Genomic DNA, 24892 nt, shown 5'->3' with positions numbered 1-24892 from the left:
TTAGTGATATTCTATACCACTTCTATTTAAAATAGGATTTTAGAGATATAGAATTTTTAGGGCTAGAAAAGAGGCCTTTGATGTCCATCTTACTGTTTCTTTTTGACCAGTGCTATTTTTTTTCCCAAAAAACCAAGAGGATATTTGCTAAATGAAATCTTACAGAAATGACCCACATATAGAACAGCTAAAAATGATGGTGCGTTGATGTGAGCTGGTAATTAAAACCCCAAATCTGGAGTTTGACTACCTGGACTTTAACCTGGCTCTGTCTCTCAGCTGTATAGCCACTGAGCTCCAGTTTCCTCATCTGTAAAGTTAGGGTGATAATAGTACCTCCATCATAGAGGCTTTCTGAGTTTTAGGCAAGACTTTATATCTATCTTAGTACAGTGCTCTGTAAATGTTAGTTTGGTTAATTCGGTTAAAGCAAAGCTCAGGTCCATTCCAGCAGCCCTGCCTGCCCGATTCTCACTTTTCGTCTGTGTGGTGGCTTCTTGAGGTGCCCCTGGGAGACCTTTAGTCTTCTATGATGTTTAGTTTAGAAGCTGTTGATCTAGTTTGTTGAAGATGAAGAAACTGAGGTGTGGATTGAGGAATAACATTTTAAAGGTCACAGACCAATTTCTTCTGCTCTAGGCTGCACACAGCTATTACTGCTGAGTTAAGCTACATAACCATGTTTAGTAGCTGCAGCTTCTCTTTAGGTGGTATCTGAGAAATAGAAGGTGGAACGTTGAAGTAGAAGAAAGCTTAGTATTAAAAAAAGTATAAAGGAGTCAATTGATAAAGTAATATGGAGTGCCCTTATGTATATACTGCTTAGTAAAGATTGATCAGATAGATAGACTGAGTAGTTCTTACATATATTCTTTTGTTGTTGTTTACTCTTATAAATCTAATTTTTAATAGTCTTTTAAAAACAATATGCATTGTCTCCTTGAAAGTTCTAAAAAGCTTGATGATTCCTTAGGAAACCACCTAATTTATCTTATGATAGAATTATAATTTACAGCAAATGTGGGCCTTCTGCCACCAAATCTTGGATATATTCTTTAAATAGTGATGAAAAGCTCATAATTTTTATTGTAAATGATGTGGGAAGCATAATCAAAAATATGGTTCTGATATATATTGGTAATAAATAGTTTTGTTACTGGCAATTCTTGTGAAATGTGATTTAAATCATAAATTATGCCATTGGGTCCTAATTACAAAGTTCTTTACAAGATATTGTGCTCTTCTGATTAAAAAAGAAGTACCATATAATTCTACAGATGTGTATTGGAAAAAACACTGTACTAGACTGTGGGGATACAGAAATGAACAGGCATGATATTTGACTGCTAAGAACTTTCAGTCCATCCCAGGAATTGTGAATTGTTGTGAATTGTTTTGTGGAGAACAGTTTGTATCAATCAGCATTAAAAGCCTTGAAAGTGTGCCTACCTCTTGATCTAACACTCCTGCTTCTAGAAATTTGTCATAAGAAGAGAATCTTAAGATGTCCATAACGATTTCTAACCTCAACTGTAAAGACTCATCTCCCATGAGAAGGAAGTTTTATTTTTATTGTAAAGAAGGAAAAGTTATACAAGCAGCTACTTGATTTGGCAAAAACAGAAGTCTCATTTTCTTCCCTTTCCTTGCTCCCTTTGAGTAAACAAAAAGGGAGGAAAAAGACAAGAAATGTCATCCACTGGTACGTAGTGCAGGTGATTCCTTCCTCTAGCCTGTTCTGCAGTGCTGTCCTCTTCCTCTTTCTATCCTCATTGTTGTGGTTCTGGAAGCATTTCTACCCCTGAAGGATTGCCCTGGAGTCTCTGGCCCCCAGCTCTGGGATTGGATTCATCAAGAGTAGAGGGGGTTTAGAGGGCTGAGGAGAAGGAAGGGGTTGCAGTGGAAGAGGTAGGAAGCTTAGGGGAAGAAGGGCTTCTATTTTGTTGAAGGGTGCATAGGATCCGGCCTAGTCATTTATGGAAGCAGAGCAGCCAGAGTAACCTGGCCAAGTTCCAATCAGAAAGGTCTTCCTAGACTAAAAGGAACTCTTGTCTGTTGAGGATGAGTGCAGAGATTTAGCTATGAGGATGATCTCTGCATTGTTTATAATAATAAAAAAATTACTAATAACCCAAATGATTTTGGATACTAGTTGAACTAGTATATTAGTAATAAATAGGTGAAGAATATAGCAGTTGATATTGACAATGTAGTAAACATAAATATATGAATTTTGTCAATTTAGTTGTGTAACCAGCATTATAGCCCAGTGCCTGGCTTCCCTTCATTCTTACCCTCCTTATAAATTTCCAGTGCTGGGTGTGTATTAAACTATGCTTTTGTCATTCCAATTCTAGATCTGAAGATGATTGCTGAATTCAAAGCCACCCTGTGCCATTTGATCATCAGTGCTTCTTTTTCTCATTTCTCACTGCCGTTTTCCACAAGGATAGTTCAAAAATTTTCTCCTTTCCTCATGCCTGTGGTGCGCTTCCTTATCCTTTCACGTGGCAGGAACACCTAAACTTCCTTTCTTCCTCGTGATTCTCTACTTCATTGATCTGCAGCCTCCAACATTTTGCACCTCTTCATTCATCAAAAAACTACTTTGCCTTACAATTGTATGTGAACAAGTATTATTTCCCTTGAAAACTTTTTTCCTCCCCTGGTTTCTCAAGTTTCTTAGTGGTTCTTTTTTTGTTTTTTTTTTAATTGAAAACTTTTGTCCCTTGAAAACTTTGAGTGCAGGGACCATTCTTGTTCATTGTGTTCCCAGTGTTTGAATTTATTTCAAATAATCATGAACTATTGGTGGTCTCTTGATGGTCCACAGTAGCTATGGATGGAAGGTGGTTGATTCCAAGATACTGTCCAAAAGCTGTGGTTTTTTTTTTAATTTGGAAGCATATTTAAAGAATTGAAACCTTAGCAAAATTGCTATGTAGTGTTGTATTTTAAAGACAGATGTATGTTATCAGTTATTTTGGCATTGAACTAATTTTACCTGGAGCAAGAGAACTTTAGTAATTGATTTCATACCCATTATTTCTAGATATACTGTGCTCTTTAGGAGGATTGCTGTAAATGAATGTAATTGGTAGTAGTTTGATTCCCAGTTTGATAGTTAATGTGCTCTAAGGATTTAAAATTTAGATACACTTAGCAGTTTCTAGTTGAATATAGAGTAATGAGAAAGTTGCTTGGAAATAATAAAAATTTTCTCTAACAGTAGAAATAATTTGCATTTTCTGTGTTTATTAAGTAAGACTATTAGTAATAGAGTGATAGACACATAGCCCAATTTTTGCTTTTGAGCAAGAATTTTGTAAATACATTTATAGAACTGAATATTGCATACAATTTTCTTTAAAGCAAACATGCTTAACAATTAGAACAAAAAAGATTGTATTTCAACATTCGTTTCCTATTTTTTCTTTTTAGGCCTCATTGCTGCGATTTCAGAGTACCCTGGTGATAGCTGAGCATGCAAATGATACCCTAGCACCCATTACATTAAATACCATCACTGCAGCTAAACGTCTTGGAGGTGAAGTGTCCTGCTTAGTAGCTGGAACCAAATGTGACAAGGTGAGAAATTCTTAAGGTCAACCATAGCAAATATAATCTCCATCAAGAGACAGGGAAAGATGGCGACAGAGAATTATGCTGAGGACTGTAACCCAAACTGGGCTCTAATCCTCATTAAATGGTCAATGTCACAGCTGTTACTACGTGTGAAAAAGGAACTAAAAGGTTTGCTCACTAAGCATTTTATCTTTTGAAATGAGGTAGAATGCTTGATTTAGTTCCACTGGCACCATCATGTGCCATCAGGTACCAAGTAGAGTGATAATATTTGAGTCCCCTTAGAGGTTAATAGCAGATTCCTTTTTTGTATTGATGAATATACTTGCTAATTGCTTTTAATTCCTGAAAGTGGTAAATTTGGAAAAAGTATCATGGGTGTTAATTTTTAATTGGTTTAAGAATTCAAATGTAAGTACTATGCTTTCCAAACATACCTGATACTAAAAGATGTTCCTTGTTTTGTTTTTTTGACATAAGACAATGACAGCTTTGTAAACTGACCCCCTGGAAAGGAGTTATAATGTGGTTTGCAGAGCCTGTACCTCTGGGCTGTAGTGTAGTTGAAATCGTGCTTCAATTAAGCTTACCCAGCTTGAGTCACCAGTTCCTTCTCATACCGTATAGGAGTTGTCAAGTGTGTAACTGGGGGCTTGGACCTCAGGGGAAGAAATCTAGAAGAGCACATTTCTTTTGAGGATTTTATTTTTTATTAAGTGATACTGATACAGAGCATGTGACATAATGCAAGTTCAGTGTGTTATTGCTGCTTCTGTCCAATTTCTTACTTGAAATTGGTATCTTAAAAGAATGTATTCTAGCAAGTTTGGGGTCATGTGTATTTCTTTACCTAAATCCTGCCAACAACTATTAAATCATATATAATTGATGTTAACCACAATGTATGATGATATGGCTAAGCTGTCTTTTTGGTTGCCCTGCTTTCAGATATACAAGTTCTGGATTTATTTATTTTGCTGTGATTTTAAACCATGATTCTGATATGACTTGAAAAATATTTGATGCTATTTTATTTGCACTATTTTGAGAAAAATAAAAACAAATCATCTTTTCTTCAGTTACAGTCTTACTATCATGTCTCTTTCTAATCTTAAAAACAACCAGTACCAGACTCTGTTAACAGCCTAGGCAGGTTCAGATGAGGTGCTTTTGCACTGCATTCTTTCTTCAGTGAATATTGTTGCAACCTCACCGTCTGTTGAGCTGGGGCAGGAGGCACAGCCTTTTATGCCTGCTCATCAGTGAATCAGCATGGAGTACACAAGACAGAAGACATATGATTGCTATGTTTCTGCTAAAGCAGAAGCCAGTCATGCTGTAATTAGAGAGATTTAAAAGAAGGAATTCTTAGTGCCTTCTGTATACAGAAAATCTGAGTGGTCGAAAAGCTTTCCCAGAACTTCATCCTGATTCCAAACAGGAAAAATGAGGAATTAAAATAGAAAATATTTTGCTTCATTATAGATAAATATATGTAGATGAGCAGGAGCTCAGTGATTGAAAATGGACTGTTATGTAAGATTTTCTCCTCTACAGCTACACTACCCCGAACATGTCTATCTCATCTGATCTTGGAAGCTAAGCAGGGTCGGGCCTGGTTAATACTTGGATGGGAGAACTGGGAATGCTGGATGCTGTAGGCTTTAAAAAAAAAAAAAAAGATTTTCTCTATTGCTCAGATTCACTGATTTTAGTATCAGCAGAAATTATTGTTGTCAAATAAAGTGCGTTGGCCTGTATTGCCAGTGTGGTTAAGTCCTGTTCTTTATCTCTAGGAATCCCAAGACTGAAAGGTATTGGCTGTGTTGTTATTGTGAGAGAGAACCTAACCACTACCTCATTTACACCATTTCTAAAATGATGAACTTGATGTTTATAGTGAGGGAAGGGTAAAGAGCTCAATTTACAACTAAATTTAAATGGACAGTTGTGTTGATTTTGATTTATTCAGTATTTTTCTTTTTCAAGGTAGGAATTTTTGTTTAAGGTCAATTGGTAGTAAGATTAATTGACTTAAGATTTTCCTTGTTAAATACTTTTTTTTATTCCTAAGTAGCCCTTTTTCTAATAACAGTTTTTATAGTTGGCCACTAAGATTTTATGCTCTGTTGATATTTGTAATGGTGCCTCTATTTGTATCCTTCTGTTAGATGTATAATTAAAAACTCTTATATTTATAGGTGGCACAAGATCTCAGCAAAGTAGCAGGTGTAGCAAAAGTCCTGGTGGCTCAGCATGATGCATACAAAGGCCTTCTTCCAGGTGGGCTTTTCCAGTGGAAAAAATGTAATGTCTAAATTATGCTTGAATGTATGAATATGAAAATATTATGAAATGTGTTTGTCAAATGTGTTTAATTCTCAGAGGAACTGACACCATTGATTTTGGCAACTCAGAAGCAGTTCAATTACACACACATCTGTGCTGGAGCATCTGCCTTTGGAAAGGTGAGAAGATTGAGAATGTGGAATCTGATGTCACTTCTTGGAAGAGATAGATTTCATTGTGCTGGGAATGTACAATAGACTTAGTTTAGGGAGTTAAATCTTGGTTTTCTGAATTAATGTGGTAGTTTTGCTAAAATTTATTCTTTCTGGATTTTGTTATAATTTGTTAAGATGCCATCTCCCAGCTTTCAACTTTTGTTGTAGAGATGACTCTGTTCTTTTAAGACTTGGTCATAATTTATTAGAACGTCACTTGCAGATTTTCAGATTTTGTCATGTAGAGAACTCTATTTAAGCTATTTTAAAAATTATTTTTCTTTAAAAACTATGTTGAACTGTCTTGTACAAATGTCATTTGTATTAGTAACCCATCATAAGGGATGATTTATCTGAGTGGCTGATGGGTATTTGAAAGGCCAAATTTTATCTGCTTAGGGGATTTGGGAGGGGTTGTGTGATGGCTGAAGATGTCCTTAGGGTAAAGAAAGCTGTAATCTGATCGTGTGCATCCTGATATGTCTGAAGAAAGAATGTGCTATCAGATGGGTAGTGGTCTGCATGAAATTTAAAGGGGAAGTAAGGAATGTAGGAGGAGCCCAGGAGAAGGAATTTGTCAGTGGGCTTTACTTGCTCTCTGGCCTTGGGTATTATCCTAGTTCCCTTGTCTTTATCCCATTCTTAATAAGCTGCCATTTGTGGTTTTTATTTTTGCCTTTCAAGATGATAAATTAAGTTGTACACAAATACATTCTTATTATAAAGAATACATGCAGTATAGCAGTATGCAGAGCAAGGTATCAAAGTTCCCCTTTCTTATTCCCAACTCTCTTTCCACTTCCAAAGTACACATGTTAACAATTATACATTCTTTTAGGACTTTTTCTATGGATTTTCAAATTATAGTACATGTAAAAAATTTTTTTAACTTCTAGAATAGAATAGTATAGCATGAATTGTTTTGTGACTAGTGAGTTTTTACTTGAGTATGTCTTAAATATTTTCTCATAATGTGCCTCATCTTTTACATGGCTGCATAATATTCCATATTTAGCCAAGGATGGACAATTATTTCTAATTTTTTGCATTTCTAAACTTTGCTGCAAGGAAACATCCCTGTGTATACATGTACTGATGTTTATTTAGAATAGAGTTCTAGAAGTGAAATAGCTGAGTCAAAGTCTGTGTGCTTTTAAAATTTTGATGTATATTGCTAAATTGCTCTCTCAAAAAGGATGCCTCAGTTTACATTCCACCAGTTGCATACCTTGCCAGCACTTGCTGTTGTACATTTTAACATTTCCCCCAATCTGATGGGAAAAATTATAATCTCTAAAAAATTTGCATTTCTCTGATAATGAGATCAAATATTTTTTCATATGGTTATTTCTTTTTTGAATTGTCTTGATTTGACTTTTTTATATTCACAATTCTGTTGTAATTGATTTTTAAATACGAGTTTGGGGAATAAGATATAAGCTCTTTCATCACCTAACTGTGTTGAGTGGCAATAGCAGTGAGTTCCCAATATATTGATCTCTTTTCTTGCAAAATATGAATATCTATCTATCTTGTGAATATCTATCTGTGGTGCAATATTGCTTCTACACGTGAATCACTGCAAACGTAGCGATTTTGCACAGTCACCTGTGTAAGTTGCTCTAGTTTGTTTTTAACTTCAGAATTATTACTTTGAACTCATTAGATTTTTTCTTGTAAGATTAATAGACTTTTTAGGCAATAACAGAACTTTCAACCTACAGTATAAGTACATGAGTTTAATGAGCAGTTGTTCTTTTATTGCGTTATCACATTGCAGACTGTCATGAGGTTTTCCATTTTTGTATGAGGTTTGGTAATTGGTAAGTAAAACGGTTCTACAGAGGTGCATGACTCTGGGCTAATTATTTACCTTTCTGAAGTCTGTTTTTTCTGATATGTAAAATGATGCAGTTTGACCAAGTGATGCCTATTATCTGACAACTAGAAATGCTGAAAAATGGAATGGGTTTCCTCTATGGTAGGTTTCTCTTTCCCTGGATATGATTAAGTCGGAGGCTTGACATTCAACTATTGTACTTTGGATGTTGTAGATGAGCATTGAACTAAAAGATTTTCGTGGACCATTCCATCTCTGAGAGTTTTGATTCCATGTTGAATGATTTAAACAATTTCATGAGTCTTGAGTTTCTGTGATGACAGTTTACCTAAAAGATTGTTAAACCAAGAAAGGGTGTTTGTTGTATCTAATTAGCTAGATTTTAATACTCTGGCCTGAATTACTGTGTTCTGACATGTGGGAGTTTTGAGAACAAGGGTCACATAATAGTAACTGGTGCTGCAGCCTCTGAATGGATTTGGAATGAGAAAGAGTCCATCAGATGAAGCTAAACAATTTGCTCTCTAACAGTCTTTCACCAACTGTTTTTAAGATACCACATTTTTATACCACTATGCTAGAATTTAAAAATCTGTCATCTTTTTGTGCATCAAGAAACTACTCTGTTAGTTATTGCCTCTCCTTCCCTGAAACCCTGAGCCTGTGGTGTAGAGATAGATCTGTTTACCACCCACCCTCAGGACATGTAGACAAAAGATCAGACCTGGAAAAACGTGCCTTTAAGCACTGGGGTAAATTTTTTTATTTTCAAGATGTGCTAAAATAAAACGGACAATAAGAGTGTAAAAGATATTAAATTTCAAGGAATTTAGAAAGTTCTAAAACTTAAAAAGAGAGACAGTCTGCATAACATAAAATTTATAAGAGAATCTGCTCAGCCAGGTAACAATATTCCAGCAGTATTTCCTGAACAGTTAAAGAAGGTGGGTGGTTCGGGGAAAGAGTTACTTACTGAAGCAGTCTTTAAATACTGACAAATTTGGTTTGTTTTGAAAGCAGATGTCTTCTAAACCTCTTATTTACCAAGTTAGAACTATGTTTAATAGCATTTTAATTTTTTTCCCCAGCCCTTAGTTTCCTATGAGATGTTAATTTTTTCTAATTGTGGTTTTATAAACTGTGGTACTTTCCTGTAGCTCTTTTATCATGGTTGAAAGGGGATTACTATACAACATAGGTAACAACAGACTGAAAAATTAGAAAATCTTTACTGGTGGAAATGCAACAGGAGGAAATTTGACTCAGGCTGTCAACAGCCTTTTGTTAGCATCAATTTATATACAACCACTTACTAGGTACAGGGTAGAGACAGAAGAGAAGTGGAAGACACAAAACTTCTGCTCTTGGGATGCTATAAATTCAGTTGAGGGTCATATAGTATGTATATTAAAATTATTTTAAAATAAAGTACCTGTTAGTGTCAATTAAATCGTGTAATTGTACATGCATATGGGAGGATGCAGAATAAAGGAATGATTAGAGGATAATGCTGATAGAATTCTTAGAGGAACAGAGAGGGTTTGAGGATGGAATGAGGAGAGGAACTTGAATACTGTTGGAGTGAGAGTTTGCCTCCTAGAGGTGATATCATGTACCGAGTTTAGGAGATGCCATGGAATAAGCTCTGTGTAGAAAGCAGTGTAGAATTCACCTTTTCTATTTGTGTGATAAAAGCAACACTTCACTTTTAAACTTACACTTAGATGATGTTATCATCTGGGAAAACCTCTGAGTCTAGAAAGTATGGTTATTCATTCTTCATTAACGATTCTGTTCTAGAGCCCTAGAGTCATAGAAAATTTAGACTGGAAGCATAGAGATTCTCTTCTCATTGTGATGTGAAGTAACTGAGCTCTGGAGATATCGTGGCTTGCCCAGTGATCCCTGCTAGTGGGCGCAAAGCTATCACATGTATCTATTCCAGAGATGTTATGTGCATATACATCTATTTTTGTTGTTCTTTTTATATATACCATACAGGCTGTGCTTTACTTTTCTCATTTTTTAAAAAATGTTACATAAGATTCCATTATATGGAGAAAACTATCATTTATAAGCCTATCCCCTCCTGTTGATGGACCCTTAGATTTTGATTTTTTTTAATGCAACATCACTTTTTAAAAAGGTGAAAATGTCTGCTTTGAAATTTTTTCATGTGCATTAAGTAAATAGATACAAGTATGTTCTTTTTCAGTATTTGAGAATTTTACTACTCTAAATATTTTTCTATCTTTTCTTATCTAAATTCAATAGTCTATCTGTAACTGTCACACTTTGTAAGTGATGATCTTTAAAGCAAATGTCATATCTCATAATTCAACATCCTGAGTTAAGGTAGTTTATTAATGGAAAGCTCATAAAACTCTTGATGTCGTCAGAGACTGTCCCAAAAGTTGTATTTGAAGTTGTTGTATGACTCAAGGTGCATGTGAAATATAAAATGCTTGAATTAAAATTTGTATAGAATTTGCATTTAGAGAATATTACTGCTGATATTTCATAGCCATTCATCAGCATGTATGTGTGTAACTCACTGCTTATTTTGCTTTTAGAACCTTTTGCCCAGAATAGCAGCCAAACTTGATGTTGCCCCTATTTCTGACATCATTGCAATCAAATCACCTGACACATTTGTGAGAACTATTTATGCAGGTGAGTACCCAAGGAAAATAATCAGCATGCTAAATTTTTGTAAATTTTGAGAGCAAAAATTAATCTTAAAGATAGAATTTTAAAACATGGACCATCTTAAAGATTTCTGAGAAAAATCTCAGTCTTAGAACTGCTGCTAGACCATGACATGACAATTCCCTCTGATCCAGAATGCACTTCTTTCCTTCCTGGTCATTCAATATAGAGTAAGAATTTTCCAGTGATCAATAAAAATTAGATTTACTATTCAGTATATTTTGTAAGTTATGGGAAAGCAAAACTTTCTATTTTTTTAAAGTAGTATTTTCAGTCTTTTATGCTGCTTCTACTCCATTTCCATCTGCATTAAGAAATTCATTTAAGAAAAAAAATTCATTTCAGTGTCTCTTTAGTTGATTAATCTTTTGCTAAGCATGCTGGTCTTTAGTGGGTCTGGAGAAGGCAGTGAGCTCTTTGTTCTTTGTAATTGATTGCAGTTGTGTGTTTCAATATAAATAGTCAATTCTCAAATCAGATCTTTCAACATTAGTAGTATTTAAGAGGAAATATTTGGTCATAGTTTAGGTTACTCTTAATGTGATTGCTAATCCGTAAGAAATGTCTCAAATCCTGTTAAATTTTGGCACATCACAATTCTTGTCCTATCATGTTTCCACTTACTTTCCCTCTATTAGCATGAATAGTAGCAGCTCATGTTGTTGAGTTACCGATTGTTGTTTTTGGAGAAAGAAGCTTTTGTTTATATTCCTTTTAGGAAGAGTGTAGCTGATTAGTGTGGCTGCCTCTTCCAGTTTGTTTCTTCCCTGCAGGTCAGCACTTGTTCTGTTTTTAAAGACATCCAAGGTTACAAGATATCCACTGATAGGTTTCCTCAATGTTATACCTTTGTCCTATGCTTAGTTGAAGCAGAAAACAACTACCTGGTCCACAGTTATTTCTTCCTTTGTGAAGTAAATTCTGAACCTCAAAGGAATACTTGTTTGTTTGTTTGTTTTTATTTAAATAAATGTGTATTTCAGGAAATGCTTTATGTACAGTGAAGTGTGATGAAAAAGTAAAGGTGTTTTCCGTCCGGGGAACATCTTTTGAAGCTGCAACAACAAGTGGAGGTAGTGCTGGTTCAGAAGAGGGTGAGTGTTTGTTTGTACCTGTTTTTGTTTGTTTTAGTTTCTTATTTTTCAGTTCACAGATAATGTTAGAATAAGAGATGGCCTCTAGTTAAATTTCTAATGCAAAGTGATCGAGAGCTCAGTCTAGATGATATTCCCAAGCTTGTACAAAAATAAGAAATAATTATAACATGTCTTTAAATGTCGTTTTTGGTACTGGGTACTAATCGCTTTGGTGTATGTACATCAAAGGGGTAGGAGAGAAGGGGGCCATTAAGATTAATGTGTTATATTGATGTCAAGGTTTTTTACTCTCCTCTCACTGTTTCCTATTATAATAGAGATTGAGTATAACAGAAGAATGTAATAATAGTAAAGGCATGAAGGGTGTTACATTTTGATATATACAGTATCTTACTGAACCCCGTAGAGAGTGCTATTCCAGTTTTACAGGTAGACTCAGAGAATTAAATGACTTCTCAAAAGTTATACAGCTAATGAGGTAAAAGGCTGGAATCTCGCCCCTTTAAGTCTTTCCAAAAATCAGAATGAAATTAGGAGCCAAAAAATTCACAGTAACTGGAAAACTCAAATTTCATGGAATTAATTCTTTGTGTATTTCTCTTCAAGATTATTTTTATTATAGAACTTGAACTCATAGTCATTTTTTTGTTCTATATATCAATAAATGCAGTATCAAGTACTTCCCCAGTGGGCATATCAGAATGGCTTGACCAGAAATTAACAAAAACTGATCGACCAGAGCTAACAGGTGCCAAAGTGGTGGTATCTGGTGGTAAGTGAAATCTTGTAGTTTATTAATTTTAAAAGATGATGTAAACTTAAAATACTTTGCTTTTACTAGTGTTTATTTTAGGGGAGCACAGATTTTTTTTCCCCCAAATGTAAGAAGTAGGTAAATTACAAATGTTACTCCCATTTTACCAATTAGGAAAATGAAATCATGAGTTTAAGAAATAATTTGCGATTTCCGTTGTAAATCTATGTCACTGGCACCAGGGGGAGCATGGTACAAATCTCAACTCTGGCTTTGCAACTTGGTATTTTTGTCTTTTTGACTGACTTCTATGTTATTCTGAAGAGTATGATTGGCTTCTGAATCATAGAACTGGTTGCAGTCTCAGGATCGTGTTGTATGATTCCCACCCTTCACTCTAGTTTGAAAGACTTCCAGGTCTCTATGGAAAGCTCTGAAAGTTTCTTTGCATTTAATACAAAAGCTGTTAATATTGCACAGATTTGCTTCTGTTTGTATGTCATGCTCCCTCCTTAAAAAAAAATTATAGCTTGCTGACTTTTTGAAAAAATGACTTATGATTTAAAAATCTTTTCAAACTAAACATCAAATGAAATATTTAAGCTTCCAAACAGCCTCATATTGCAAGTAGCATTGTGAGGAAATAATTTAATATTTCAAAAAGGTGTATCTGACTCGTTTATTCACTTATTTATTCAAGAAATGCTTGTTGGATATATATATTCTCTACCATGCCCATTGCAAAGTGCTGGAGAAGCAAAAAGGAAAGGCAGGTTATTCTGGCTCTTAAGGACTTTAAAGTCTAGTGGAATGACTTCCATTCAAATAATAACTTCTTTCAGTTGTTCAATTAAGTATTGATAAATACTGTGGATATAGCAATGATGAAGATAGATATGGATCCCGTATTTAAAGAGTTTCTGTTGTAGTGGGGAAGACTGATTTTAAAGACTGATTATACAATTAGTTAACCTGTTAGTTAATTACAGTAGTTCTGACTGCTTTATAGGAGAACAGCAGTATCATTGGAGAAGCCAGGAAAGGCTTTGTATAAGAGATGGCAGTTGTGTAATATGAAGAGTCACTCATGTATACAAAGTTGCAAAATTTTTATGGAATGGAGTTTATATTTGCTTAATTTTTTTTCCCATCTTTTTAAATTAGGTCGGGGTTTGAAGAGTGGAGAGAACTTTAAGTTGTTGTATGATTTGGCAGATCAACTACATGCTGCAGGTAAAGTTACTTTCCCTAGAAAAATGTCCCCATTTCATTGGAAATATTTTTTCTTTATTGTTTCATTTACATGTAAGTCACTCAAGGCTGCAGATTTTCTTTTTGCTTTCTTTGGTTTTCAACTCTTCTATCTGAAACAGTTTTCTCAGTCTTTCGAGGTATAAATGGTAAAGCATTCAGTAAGTAGAGGGTGTCCTCAATTTTTCTTATTTATGTGACAATCCTAATGTTTGCCAAATTTTAGTAGTTTTTACCATTAAAAAAATTAAATGTCAGCTTTAGTGCTTATATCATATTCAGGAATGCCCTTGTTTTCTTTCTTTTTTGGTGGTCTAATGTAATCCTCTTCTACAAGTAGAAATTAACATTTAATGTTACTTTAAAAATTTATAGAGAACATGAATTTATAGAGAACTTGTTTTTAAAAGTGTATTGAGAATGAAATGATTTTTTTGAAAAATCAGAAAATTAAAAATATTTTGTTTTTTAATTACACAACTATTAGGTGAATATATCCTTCTTTTTAAAAAAAAAGTCTCAGTTCTGTCTTCCCCCTTTTAAGAGTTTTGTGTATAACTTTCTAGGCTTTTTATATGCTTTTATATTACCTAACATGTGTACCCATAGAAGCAGTTATGGTTTTGTCGGAATAAAGGCATAGTATTGACTATAATCAGATGGTGGTATTTGAGGATGTTTATTTCATTTCATTTTTTAAAAATTGAAGTATAGTTGTTTTACAGTATTGTGTCAGTTTCTGGTATACAGCACAGTGATTTAGTTATACATATATATACATTATCTTTTTCGTATTTTCCATTATGATTTATTATAGGATATTGAATATAGTTCCCTGTGCTATACAGTAGGACCTTGTTTATCTATTTTATATAAAGTAGTTTGTATTTGCTAATCCCAGACTCCTAATTTATCCCTCCTCCACCCACTTTCCCCTTAGGTAACCATAAGTTTGTTTTCTATGTCTGTGAGTCTGTTGCTATTTTGTAAATAAGTTCATTTGTGTCATATTTTAGATTCCACACGTAAGTGATGTCATACGGTATTTGTCTTTCTCTTTCTGACTTATTTCACTTAGTATGATAATCTCTGGATATCCATGTTCTGCAAATGACGTTTCATTCTTTTTTTATGGCTGAGTAGTCTTCTATTGTGTGTATATACCACATCTTCTTTATCCATTCATTTTGTCAAAGGACATTTAGGTTGTTTCTGTGTCTTGTCTATTGTAAATAGTGCTACTGTGAACATTGGGGTGCATGTATCTTTTTAAATTAGAGTTCCCTCTGGGTATATGCTCAGGAGTGGGATTGCTGGCTCATATAGCAGTTCTATTTTTAGTTTTTTAAGGAACCTCCATACTGTTCTCCATAGTGGCTGCACCAATTTATGTTCCCACCAGCAGTATTGGAGGGTTCCCTTTTCTCCACATCCTCTCCAGCATTTATCATTTGTGGACTTTTTAATGATGGCCTTTCTGACCAGTGTGAGGTGATACCTCATTATAGTTTGGTTTGCATTTCTCTAATACTTAGCGATATTAAGCATCTTTTCATGTGCCTATTGGCTGTCTGTATCATTCATTCATTCTTTAGTTGAACAGATACTTATCGAGTGTCTACCGTATGGCAGGCACTATTTAAGAGCTAGGGAAAAAGCACTGAACCAAATAAGCAAAATCTTTTCCTTTGTGGAAGTTACATTTCTATTTGGGAGAGACTAGACTTTATATTAGTTTCCTGTGGTTACTGTAACAAATTACCATAAACGTGGTGGCTTAAAACAGCAGAAAATTACTCTCTCAGAGTTGCATAGGTCAGAAGTGTGTTGACATCGAGGTGTTGGCAGGACCACACTCCCTGTGGAGGTGAATCTGTTTCCAGCTACAGCGGCTGCCCTGGCATTCCTGAGTTTACGGCCACGTCCCTCCAGTTTCTGCCTCTTCTGTTTTCAGTAACCTCTGTGTCTATAGCATAACTCCCTCGGTGTCCCTCTTACAAGGACACATGTGATGCCATTTAGAGCCCTCCTAGATAATGCAGGATAAGCACCTTCTCCCAAGAGCCTTTAAATCTGCTGTGACAGGTAAAATTCACAAGTTCTGGGGATTAGAAAGTTAATTTATCTTTGGAGGGGCCATTTTTCTGCCTACCATAGACACTGAACACAATAAATTAGTAAATAGTACAGTATGTTAGAAGGTAGTAAATGCTATGGAAAATGATAGAACAGGAAAAAGAGGAGTGTTGTAGAGAGAGGATTACAGTTTTAAATAAGCTGGTCAGAGTAGGCTTTAATGGGATGGAGACATCTGAATAAAGTTTTGAAGGAGATCAGGAAGCAAACCAGGAGGAGATCTGAGAGTGTGTCTCAGGTAGAGGGACCAGTAAAGTGCAAAGGGTTTGGCTAAGGCAGGAACATGTCTGGCCTCTGATGACTAGCAGGGAACACAATGTGACTCGAAGGAAAAGTGCAGAGAGAGAGAGTAGGAAGAGATAAGATTGGGAGTAATGAACCAGATCACATAGGGCTTATAGGCCTTTGTAAGGAGATTGCTTTTCTCTGAGTGAAGTGGGGACCCATGGAAAGGTTTGAGTAGAAGGGGAACGTGATCTGACACATAGTGAAAGGATCACTCTGGCTACAATTTTGAGAATAGCCTGTAGGGTGATCAGTTCAGTAGCAGGAGATTGATTAGGCTATTTCAGTCATTCATGTGAGAGATGCTCATGATTTGGACGAGGATAGTAGCAGTAGAGATGGGGAGAAGTAGTCAGTTTCAGGATATGTATGTGAAGGTAGAACCACTGGGATTTCCTGACAGATTAGATATAGATGATGATGAGAAGTTTTTGTTTGGCAGCATTTGCTCATTTCATGTCTCTGTGTCACATTTTGGTAATTCTCACAATATTTCAAACTTTTTTTTATTATTATTGTATTTGTTATGGGGATCTGTGATCAGTGATCTTTGATGTTACTATTGCAAAAAGACTACTATTTGATGAAAGCTCAGGTGATGACTAGAAATTTTTAACAATAAAGTATTTTCTAATTAAGGTATGTGCATTCTTTTTTTAAAGACATAATGCTGTAGATTATAGTATAAGCATAATTTTATTTGCACTGGGAAACCAAAAAGTCCACGTAACTTGCTTTATTGTGGTGGTTTGGAACCGAACCAGCAATATTTCTGAGGTGTGCCTGTATACAGGAGGATGTTGGTAGGTTATATGCAAATACTGTGCCATTTTATATAAGGGACTTGAGCATCCTGGGATTTTGATATCCTTGGGGGTCCTGAACCCAGTCTCCTGCAGATACTGGGGAATGACTGTACTATGTTTTGAGATGTCTAATATTGGACATCCTGGTAGAGATTTCAGTTAAGCAGTTGGAATAGGAATGTGTTCATTGGAGAAGTTTGGGCTGGAGCTATAAATTTGGGTATCAATTACATTTAGATAGTATTTGAAGCCGTAAGACTAGATGAAATCACCAAAGGGACTGAGTGAAAATTAAAAGGGGTCCCAGGACAAAGCCCTAGATACTGTAAGATTGAGGTAGGGGAGAAGGGGAGAATGAGACCAAAAAGTAATGGGTTAAGTAAGGTAGGAAAACCAGGATAGAGTCTGATGTTTTGGAATGCAGGTGAAGTGTTTCTTTACATAAGGGAGTGATAAACTATGTTAAATGCTGCTTATAGTTCAAGAAGGCTGAGGACTGAAAACTGCCTAATGGATTTAGCTACTTAGAGATCATTGGTGATTCTGAGCAGCTTTAGTAGGGTAGTGGGGGCAAAAACCTGATTGGATTGGGTTTAAAAGAATGGTCCTAATAGTGGCTAAATGGCTGTATTCATGAAAAGCAAAGCCCAATAGTATGAAGATGGTGTCAGACAAAGCAACATCTGCGAGAGAGTGGCACCAGAATCCTTGCCCCAGGGAACATCTCGACAAATAGGTGGAAGATACAGAGAAGTGTGGCTTGCTGTTACTGGGCTGTGGCTGTATGAGTTCCAGAAATGGTAGTGTAAGGGTTCAGGAACTGGGGAGCAGTGGAAGATGGTGCAGATTCGGGAGCATGCGGGGCATTATAGGGATCAGCGTGTGGGTTATAAAGGGTGACCTTTGGGTCTGGGTCTTGTTGCGGTGACTGATCTAAATAAAGGGCAGGGTGTGATCAGTGACTCGATAGCAGTGGTGCGACTGTGAATGTTAGGAGGTAGTGAGGAGTATTGTCTGGGGCTCCTTTCTTTGCTCTCTAGATAGAGATGAAGAGGACCTGAGGCTCACTGTTGACCTTTCCTGGGAGATGTGTGGCTCTCCTCCAAGTATGGTGTTCCTAGTTGACTCCTGCTGAGTGACGATAGAAGGCTAGTTAAGTTGTAATTTTTATTTTTAGATAGAAAATACTGGTTAAACCTTTGTCTTGTATTATATGTAACTCTTTTCTTTATCTGGTCCCAGGGGTAATGATATTATAGTACCTTTTTTTTTTTTCCTAAAGCTGTGAAGTTATTACATAAAGGAGCATTATATAATATCCCAAGCAGGTTATAATATATGTTTTATGTATGTACTATATTAATGTCTTTTCTTTTTATAGTTGTCAGTGAATATCCCAAATAGCTGAATAATAGAGCTTAAACAAATGACAAATATCTTTTCCCCTTAGTTGGTGCTTCTCGTGCTGCTGTTGATGCTGGCTTTGTTCCCAATGACATGCAAGTTGGACAGACAGGAAAAATAGTGGCACCAGTAAGTACTGCAAAAAAATATGCCATGCAGAACTCTGTGGGGATAAGAAATATATGTATTTGCGGAAGAGCCATCTCAGTGATTTATATCCTGTTCATTGTATCTAAGCAGTTAGCCATTACCATGGGGAATGTGTCCTTCTCACAAGTCTTTGGATTTCTTGGTCTCAGTAAAAATGCAGAGCAGTTCTTAAATCCAGCACTGTTCTTCAAATTTTTTAAAGCACTAGAATACTTTGTCAAATTCATGTCACAACACTAAATATAAAATTGATAGAAGCAACATTTTATTATTAAATGGATTTTATAAGTTCACATTAATATTTATTTACCATAAAGCCTATATATTATATATCAGTAAAAAGGATGAATCTATATTAAGAACACAATCTCAAAATTGGGAGCTGTGAATGACAACTGTAGTCTTATATCTTCCTAAACACTTAATTTATTTCTGTATTTTATCTAGTTGCATGAAATTCAGAAAATTCTTATCCGTACAGACAAGTGATACTAGACTATTCTTCAGTTAAAACTATCCAAAACTTACAAAAGGAATACTTTGGTTTCAAAGTTGAATCATTAACAAATGTTTAGTGATTGTTCACATTTTTTAGATGATGTAAGTTTTCAGTGAATAGGATTCTCAGCCAGTTTAAATCTTTATTGTGTGGAGGAAAATGAGTTTTTAATATATTTCAAAATGTGTGTTTTTAAGGTATTGCAAAACAAGGTATTAAGTAATACCTATTTTAGAAAAATCTCGTATCTTAGTTCCCTGCTCTATCACGTGTTCATTCAGAATTTCAGAATAGTCACAATTTTTAAGTCCTGTCTTTGAAGTTTGTTTTGAAGAGTTTGTTCAGTACTTTCTTTTAAAAATTTGGGTTGTTGTCTTTTTATTGCCTCTTTATTCATTGTCTTTTGATGAGCAGAAATTTTAAATTTTTATAGATCTAATGAATTGATAGTTAATACTTTTAATCTGGTGTGGCACATATATGTATTTTTTTTGATGGAAATCTTATTTGTCCTGGTTTACATGAGTAGATACCTTCAGGCTTGAATTTACAAAAGATCTGACCCACAGCCTTCCTATTCAATAATACTTCTACAGGAAGGTATGGTGAGACAGACTTTTATTTGTGTTGACTGAAAGGGAACACTTGTTACTAAGCAGGATAGCAGAATGACAGGGAATGACCAGTGGCATCCTTACCTGTCTTGAAAATAAATGTCATCCAATCTGCTTTCTTCAACATTGCTGTCAGGAATGTAAGGTTACTGAAAAATTTTTCATAAGGAATTTAAATGGATTAAAGGCTTTGAAGACCTTCTTTAACATAAATTATGTAATCCCCAGAGATTCTGATTCATTAACTCTGAGTTAGACTTGGACATGTGTGTGTGTGTGTGTATAGATATCTATATATATCTCTCTATATATGTATTTATTTGTGTATGTGTGTATTTTTCTTTAAGGCTTTTAAACTTTTTTTGAGATGATCTCAAGTTTACAGGAAACTTACAAGTGCAGAGTAAGAATCTTTATGTTTGGGACTATCTGAGAGTAAGTTGCTGAGATGATTCCTCATTATCTCTAAATGTGTAGGACATTCTCCTGTAAAACCACAGTACACTTTTTAAAATTAGGATATTAACATTGATACATGAATACCGTCTAATCATCAGACCCTGTTAAGGTTTTGCCAGTTGTCCCAGTAACGTCCTCTATAGCAAAAGACTGTAGTTCATAATCACATGTTGCATATAGTTGTCGAATGTCCTTCCATCTCACACAGCTCCTGTCTTACTTTGACTTTTGTTGACTGTTTTCAATTTTTACACAGTATTTTTAAGAATAGATTCCTCTATTCCCTAAGTTAGAGAACCCTTATCAGTTTCATCTTCTTCAGCATCTTTTGATGTAGATATTGCAGCTGTGGGTTAGACAGTGAGTCTTCTGTATTTTAGTATAAATATTAGCAAAATCTAAAATAATAGTTTTAGATAAATTTTAAAATGTATTAAAGTTTTCCAAAAGATTTAAGTGTTATTGCTATATAAGACAACAAAATATGCTTCCTGTGTTTCCTTGTAGGCACGAGGAAATCTTTGAGATTTCAAATATCAATTTATTGGATGATGATGAGGTTACAGAAATTATAACAGTTGTAACTATAAGAACATAAGCTACTGTACTGAGAACAAATTGAATTAATCTCTCTAAACATTCGTATTCTTAAAAGCTACTACCTTGAACAGTTTTTAGGAAACACAAAAATACAGATGCATATCTTCTAGTAGTTATCAAAATAATAGTTTCCTCCAAAGTCATGTAGCCACTGGAAAACTCCACTATATAGTTGTGATAGAATGAGAGAAAAAAGGACAAATATGTTTTAGTATAACTATGAAAATATTTTGACCTTGCAGACCCCTGAAAGGGTCTTGGGGCTTCCAGGGATGTGCAGACCATTTTTTGAGAATCACTGACCTAGTACTTTTGGGTCACATTATACACATTGACTAATATGTGTAGAGATTATGGATTCTGTTATATTTCTTTTGAGAATATCAATTTTTTGTTTTAGGAGGCAGTTAACTTGGCTGAACTTGAACCTCAGATTCTCTTTTGTTTCAGCCTAGCCAGGCAGCTTAGGGGCTACCTCCGACATGTCTAATGCGGGGTCAGCTAGAGTTTTGAGCAGAGTATTTATGAAGAGTTTGTGGTTCTCCCTCTGAAACTTTTTCCTCCTAGCTAATGTCATAGCCACAAATACTGTCTTCTGTGTTTCGTGCACTAATAAAACTGCAGGTTTCTATCCAGATTGGCTGCTTTCTGATTGGCTTTTATCCCCCTTGTGGGAAATCTGCAAACGTCCCAAGGGAAAAAGCAGAGGTTTATGGTGGGCTCTTCTCCTAGTGCCTCCCTCCCCTTCAGCATTCTGACTTCTCAAGGGCTGTCTGTCTTGGTTGATCTCTAATGTATTTAAACAGTTGCTGTCTGTATTTTAACCAGGTTTCACAGTTTTTCTTCACAAGAGGGGGCTAGTCTAATACAAACTACTCCCTCAGGGCCACAAGTGGGAGGCTTGAGGCCTGGAATCGAACACAGTACTTCACAGGTTCTCTGACTAGTGCAGAGTTGGATTATTGTCTTCCTAAATAATATTTTAATTAATGCTACTTAATACTGCATTATATTCTTGGCAGCCAGACTCCCCTGTTGGCATTTTTTTACATTCATAGACGTCCAGGATCTCTGTCTTCTCCTTCATCCCCGTTTTATTGCCTGCTATTAGACTGTGTCTCCCTTGTCAAGCAATAATGCGGTATTTCTTTGGGTTTAAAGCTGAACAGAGAACTTGCATTTCTCTTTATTAACTTTGGGTCAGTGTTGTCTACCATTGAAACCTCTTGAATCTTTTAAAGCTTGGTTTTTTTCCAGTCATGTTTCTTTTAATTTTATATTATTTGGAGATCTGATGTTCTGTTTTGTTGCCACTTTCTGATAGCTGTGGAAAGCAGCATCATGGTTCTCTCTGATGATGAATAGTAAGAAGTTCCCTCAAGTTCTTCAAGTAAGGGGAAACATAAAGGCAAATTTTGTTATCTTCACAAAATAATTTTACTTCATTATCAATTTTTTAGAATGTGTAATAGCCAAAAAGTTGCTATGAATTTAGTTATACCTTTAAATACATTTTCATATTATTCACAGCAGTTTACGTGTATATATGGAAGATTACTGAACATTTATATGTGGAACAGTTCCTTTATGGGTTCATGCTCCCTGCAAGAATTCAGACCCAGTTATAGGGAGCCACTGGTCAGTAGCTTGCTGTTGCAGCAAAGCCTTCTCTTCCTTTTTATTTTTTAGTTAACTTTTAATTTGGAAATAATTTCAAACTTATAAAAAGTTGAAAATTAAAATAGCACAGCATGTGTATGTATACACAGATTTTTTTCTGAACTATTTGATAGTAACATCATGACCTCTAAATACTTCAGTGTGTATTTCCAAACAATGGAAATAGTTTCTTACATAACTAAAGTACAGTACATTTCATATCTGGATTTCATCAGTTTATATTCCAATTCCAATTTTCCATGTTCTAATGGAATATTCCAGTTTTATCAGTTAGCCTGTTGATGTTCATGATAGCATATTTCCCCTCTCAGTACAGAATGTATTCTAGGGTCAAGTTTTGCATTTGCTTGTTTTATCTCTTAAGCCTTTAGTCTCATGGTTGTGATAAGGGCTGGTGCTCAGTTCTCACTTAGCCTCAGCCTCAGCCTTAGGCAGGCCCTCTGCATCCCTCAGGGATAGTTCTTAGTTCCTCCCTCTACTTCCCACCCCTGTACCTGTTGCAGCCAAGCTGTCTTGTATCTCTTGTGGAGGGGTAGGGGAGCCTGGGTAGCAGTTTTGAATGGTCTGAAGAAAATTCCGGTGGAGGGTAGACGAAGGTTGGAGCTATACGTTGAAAGTAGGAGAGAGATTTTTAAATAAATTCTTTATGGTCCTGTCTGTTTGCTAGGCCTGGGCTGCAAATTTGGCATTGGATTTTCAAGAAGCCAATTCAAATTGGGAGACAAGGCCAGTGTCCTGATTTACAGTGTCCCTAAGGTAAAAACAAACTAATTGCACATGGTAAGCATAATTTGGCCTGGTATCAAGATCAAAGAAATGTATTTATCCCTTGAGCCCTTACAAAAAGGACACTATTGAGTAATATCCTCCACAATATCTTTACTATGAATAGGACAGGAGTTTCATAGGGTAGGTTTTTTTTATTAATGTTCCTCAGTGTCAGCCAGTTGCTGAATATTTAAGTGCATTTCCATAAGGAGCCACATTATTTGCTGCTGGGCCTGTTGGCCTGGCTTATTCTAGGGTAAAACTGCAGGTGAGTGATTTAGTTGTAGAACTCCTCTTCAAGTGAAATCTCACCAGAAAGCCCCATACGTGATGTGGGAAGCAGTGGAGTTGAAGTGGGGTGGTGTACCTGGAGTGCTCCCGACTCAGTTCTCTCCCTCTCTCCTGTTCTGAGAGATTCTCTGTGGCACCTCTGCAGAGTGATTAGGGCCCTGAGCACATTTTAAAAACCACTTGTCCAGCAAAAAATTAGTGGATTGCATAGCCTCAGACAACTTTCCACAAATAATATCTATCTGAACTGAATTTTGATTTGTTAGTATATATCAACTACATTCATATTGTACCAAGTTTTACAACCCCTGAATTAGTATCATTTCCCTTATTCTACTTCAGAAGTCAAAAAACAATATAAAACAAAAGCCCACCTTATCTATATGTATCAAAGAAAGTCGTGGCCCTTTTCTTATTTAAATCTAGTATCTCTGCCTGTCCTTGGATCCCATCCTTCCTACCTCCTTTGAGGTAATATTCCATTAGTTACCACCATACCCTGGGTCCAGAGCCCCTCTCTCTCTACTAGCTTTTTTTCTGTAACCTTAAAAAAGAAAATTCTTTGTCTGCCCACCCAATAACTATTCCCTTTCCCTGCTAGCTACCACCCCATTCATCTCTCTTGCTAATTTTGAGAGAATAGCTTATGTTTGCTAAATTCACTTTCCCGTTCTTTTTATTTAAAAAATTTGTGTAGACATATATATATATATAAAATAATACAGTAAACACCTACATTTTTACCACCAAATTTAAGAAACGGCATCCCAATACAATTGAAAGTCCCTGTGTACTCCACCCTTAATGCGGATCTTTCCCTTCCGTCAAAAGGAGCCATTACCCTAAATTTGATGATGATTTTTAATACATTTTATTTTTACTTTTACCATACATCTATAGATCCCTAAACAGTATATGTAGCTGAACGTTTCAACTTGAATACTGTGTAATTTACAAGTGTATTGAGATGTTGATCTGCTCAGTCTTTTGGAACAGTAAATGTTGTGACTAACCTTGTTGACTTAGCCCCATGTACCGTACAGATACTATTGTTTCCTGTGTGCCATGATATAAATAAGTTGGGAGGCACAGCTTTTTTAAAGTATATTTTTTAAAACTTTGTATCACTAATAGCATGCTTTTTTTTTAAGTTAACATCCATCATCATGTCTGGTTATAGAATTATTTTTCTTCTGATAAAAACTTTCAGGGTTTCCTCTTGTAGCAACTTTCAAATATTGTATCCCCATGACTTACTTATTTTATAACTGGAAGTTTGTGCCTTTTTGACTCCCTTTACCCATTTTGCCCACCCCCAGTCTCTGGCAGCTACCTATCTGTTCTCTGTATCAATGAGCTTGATTTTTTTGGTTTTTTTCAGTTCCACATTAAGTGACATCATATGATATTTGTCTTTCTGTCTGGCTTATTTCATTTATTATGGTACCCTCAAGGTCCAC

At 35.5% G+C, this 24892-nt stretch overlaps 1 protein-coding gene across 2 annotated transcripts in view; it reads left to right on the top strand.

The window, feature by feature from the left end:
* The window catches only part of ETFA (electron transfer flavoprotein subunit alpha), a 61659-nt gene that overhangs the window by 7741 nt on the left and 29026 nt on the right, over positions 1-24892 (top strand). Inside the window, exons 2-10 of one of the 2 annotated variants that reach the window (XM_074354247.1) lie at positions 3442-3588; positions 5787-5868; positions 5971-6053; positions 10503-10602; positions 11622-11732; positions 12406-12507; positions 13654-13722; positions 18418-18500; positions 23041-23129. In XM_074354247.1, coding sequence (XP_074210348.1) covers positions 3442-3588; positions 5787-5868; positions 5971-6053; positions 10503-10602; positions 11622-11732; positions 12406-12507; positions 13654-13722; positions 18418-18500; positions 23041-23112 — 849 coding nt within the window. In that variant the 3' untranslated portion in view covers positions 23113-23129. The remainder of the gene's footprint in view (positions 1-3441; positions 3589-5786; positions 5869-5970; positions 6054-10502; positions 10603-11621; positions 11733-12405; positions 12508-13653; positions 13723-18417; positions 18501-23040; positions 23130-24892) is intronic. The other variant, XM_074354246.1, reaches the window with a different exon arrangement.

Source organism: Camelus bactrianus, chromosome 27 (genome assembly GCF_048773025.1).
Source record: "Camelus bactrianus isolate YW-2024 breed Bactrian camel chromosome 27, ASM4877302v1, whole genome shotgun sequence".
Taxonomy (NCBI): Eukaryota; Metazoa; Chordata; class Mammalia; order Artiodactyla; family Camelidae; genus Camelus; species Camelus bactrianus.
This window is presented reverse-complemented; position numbering and strand designations above follow the sequence as displayed.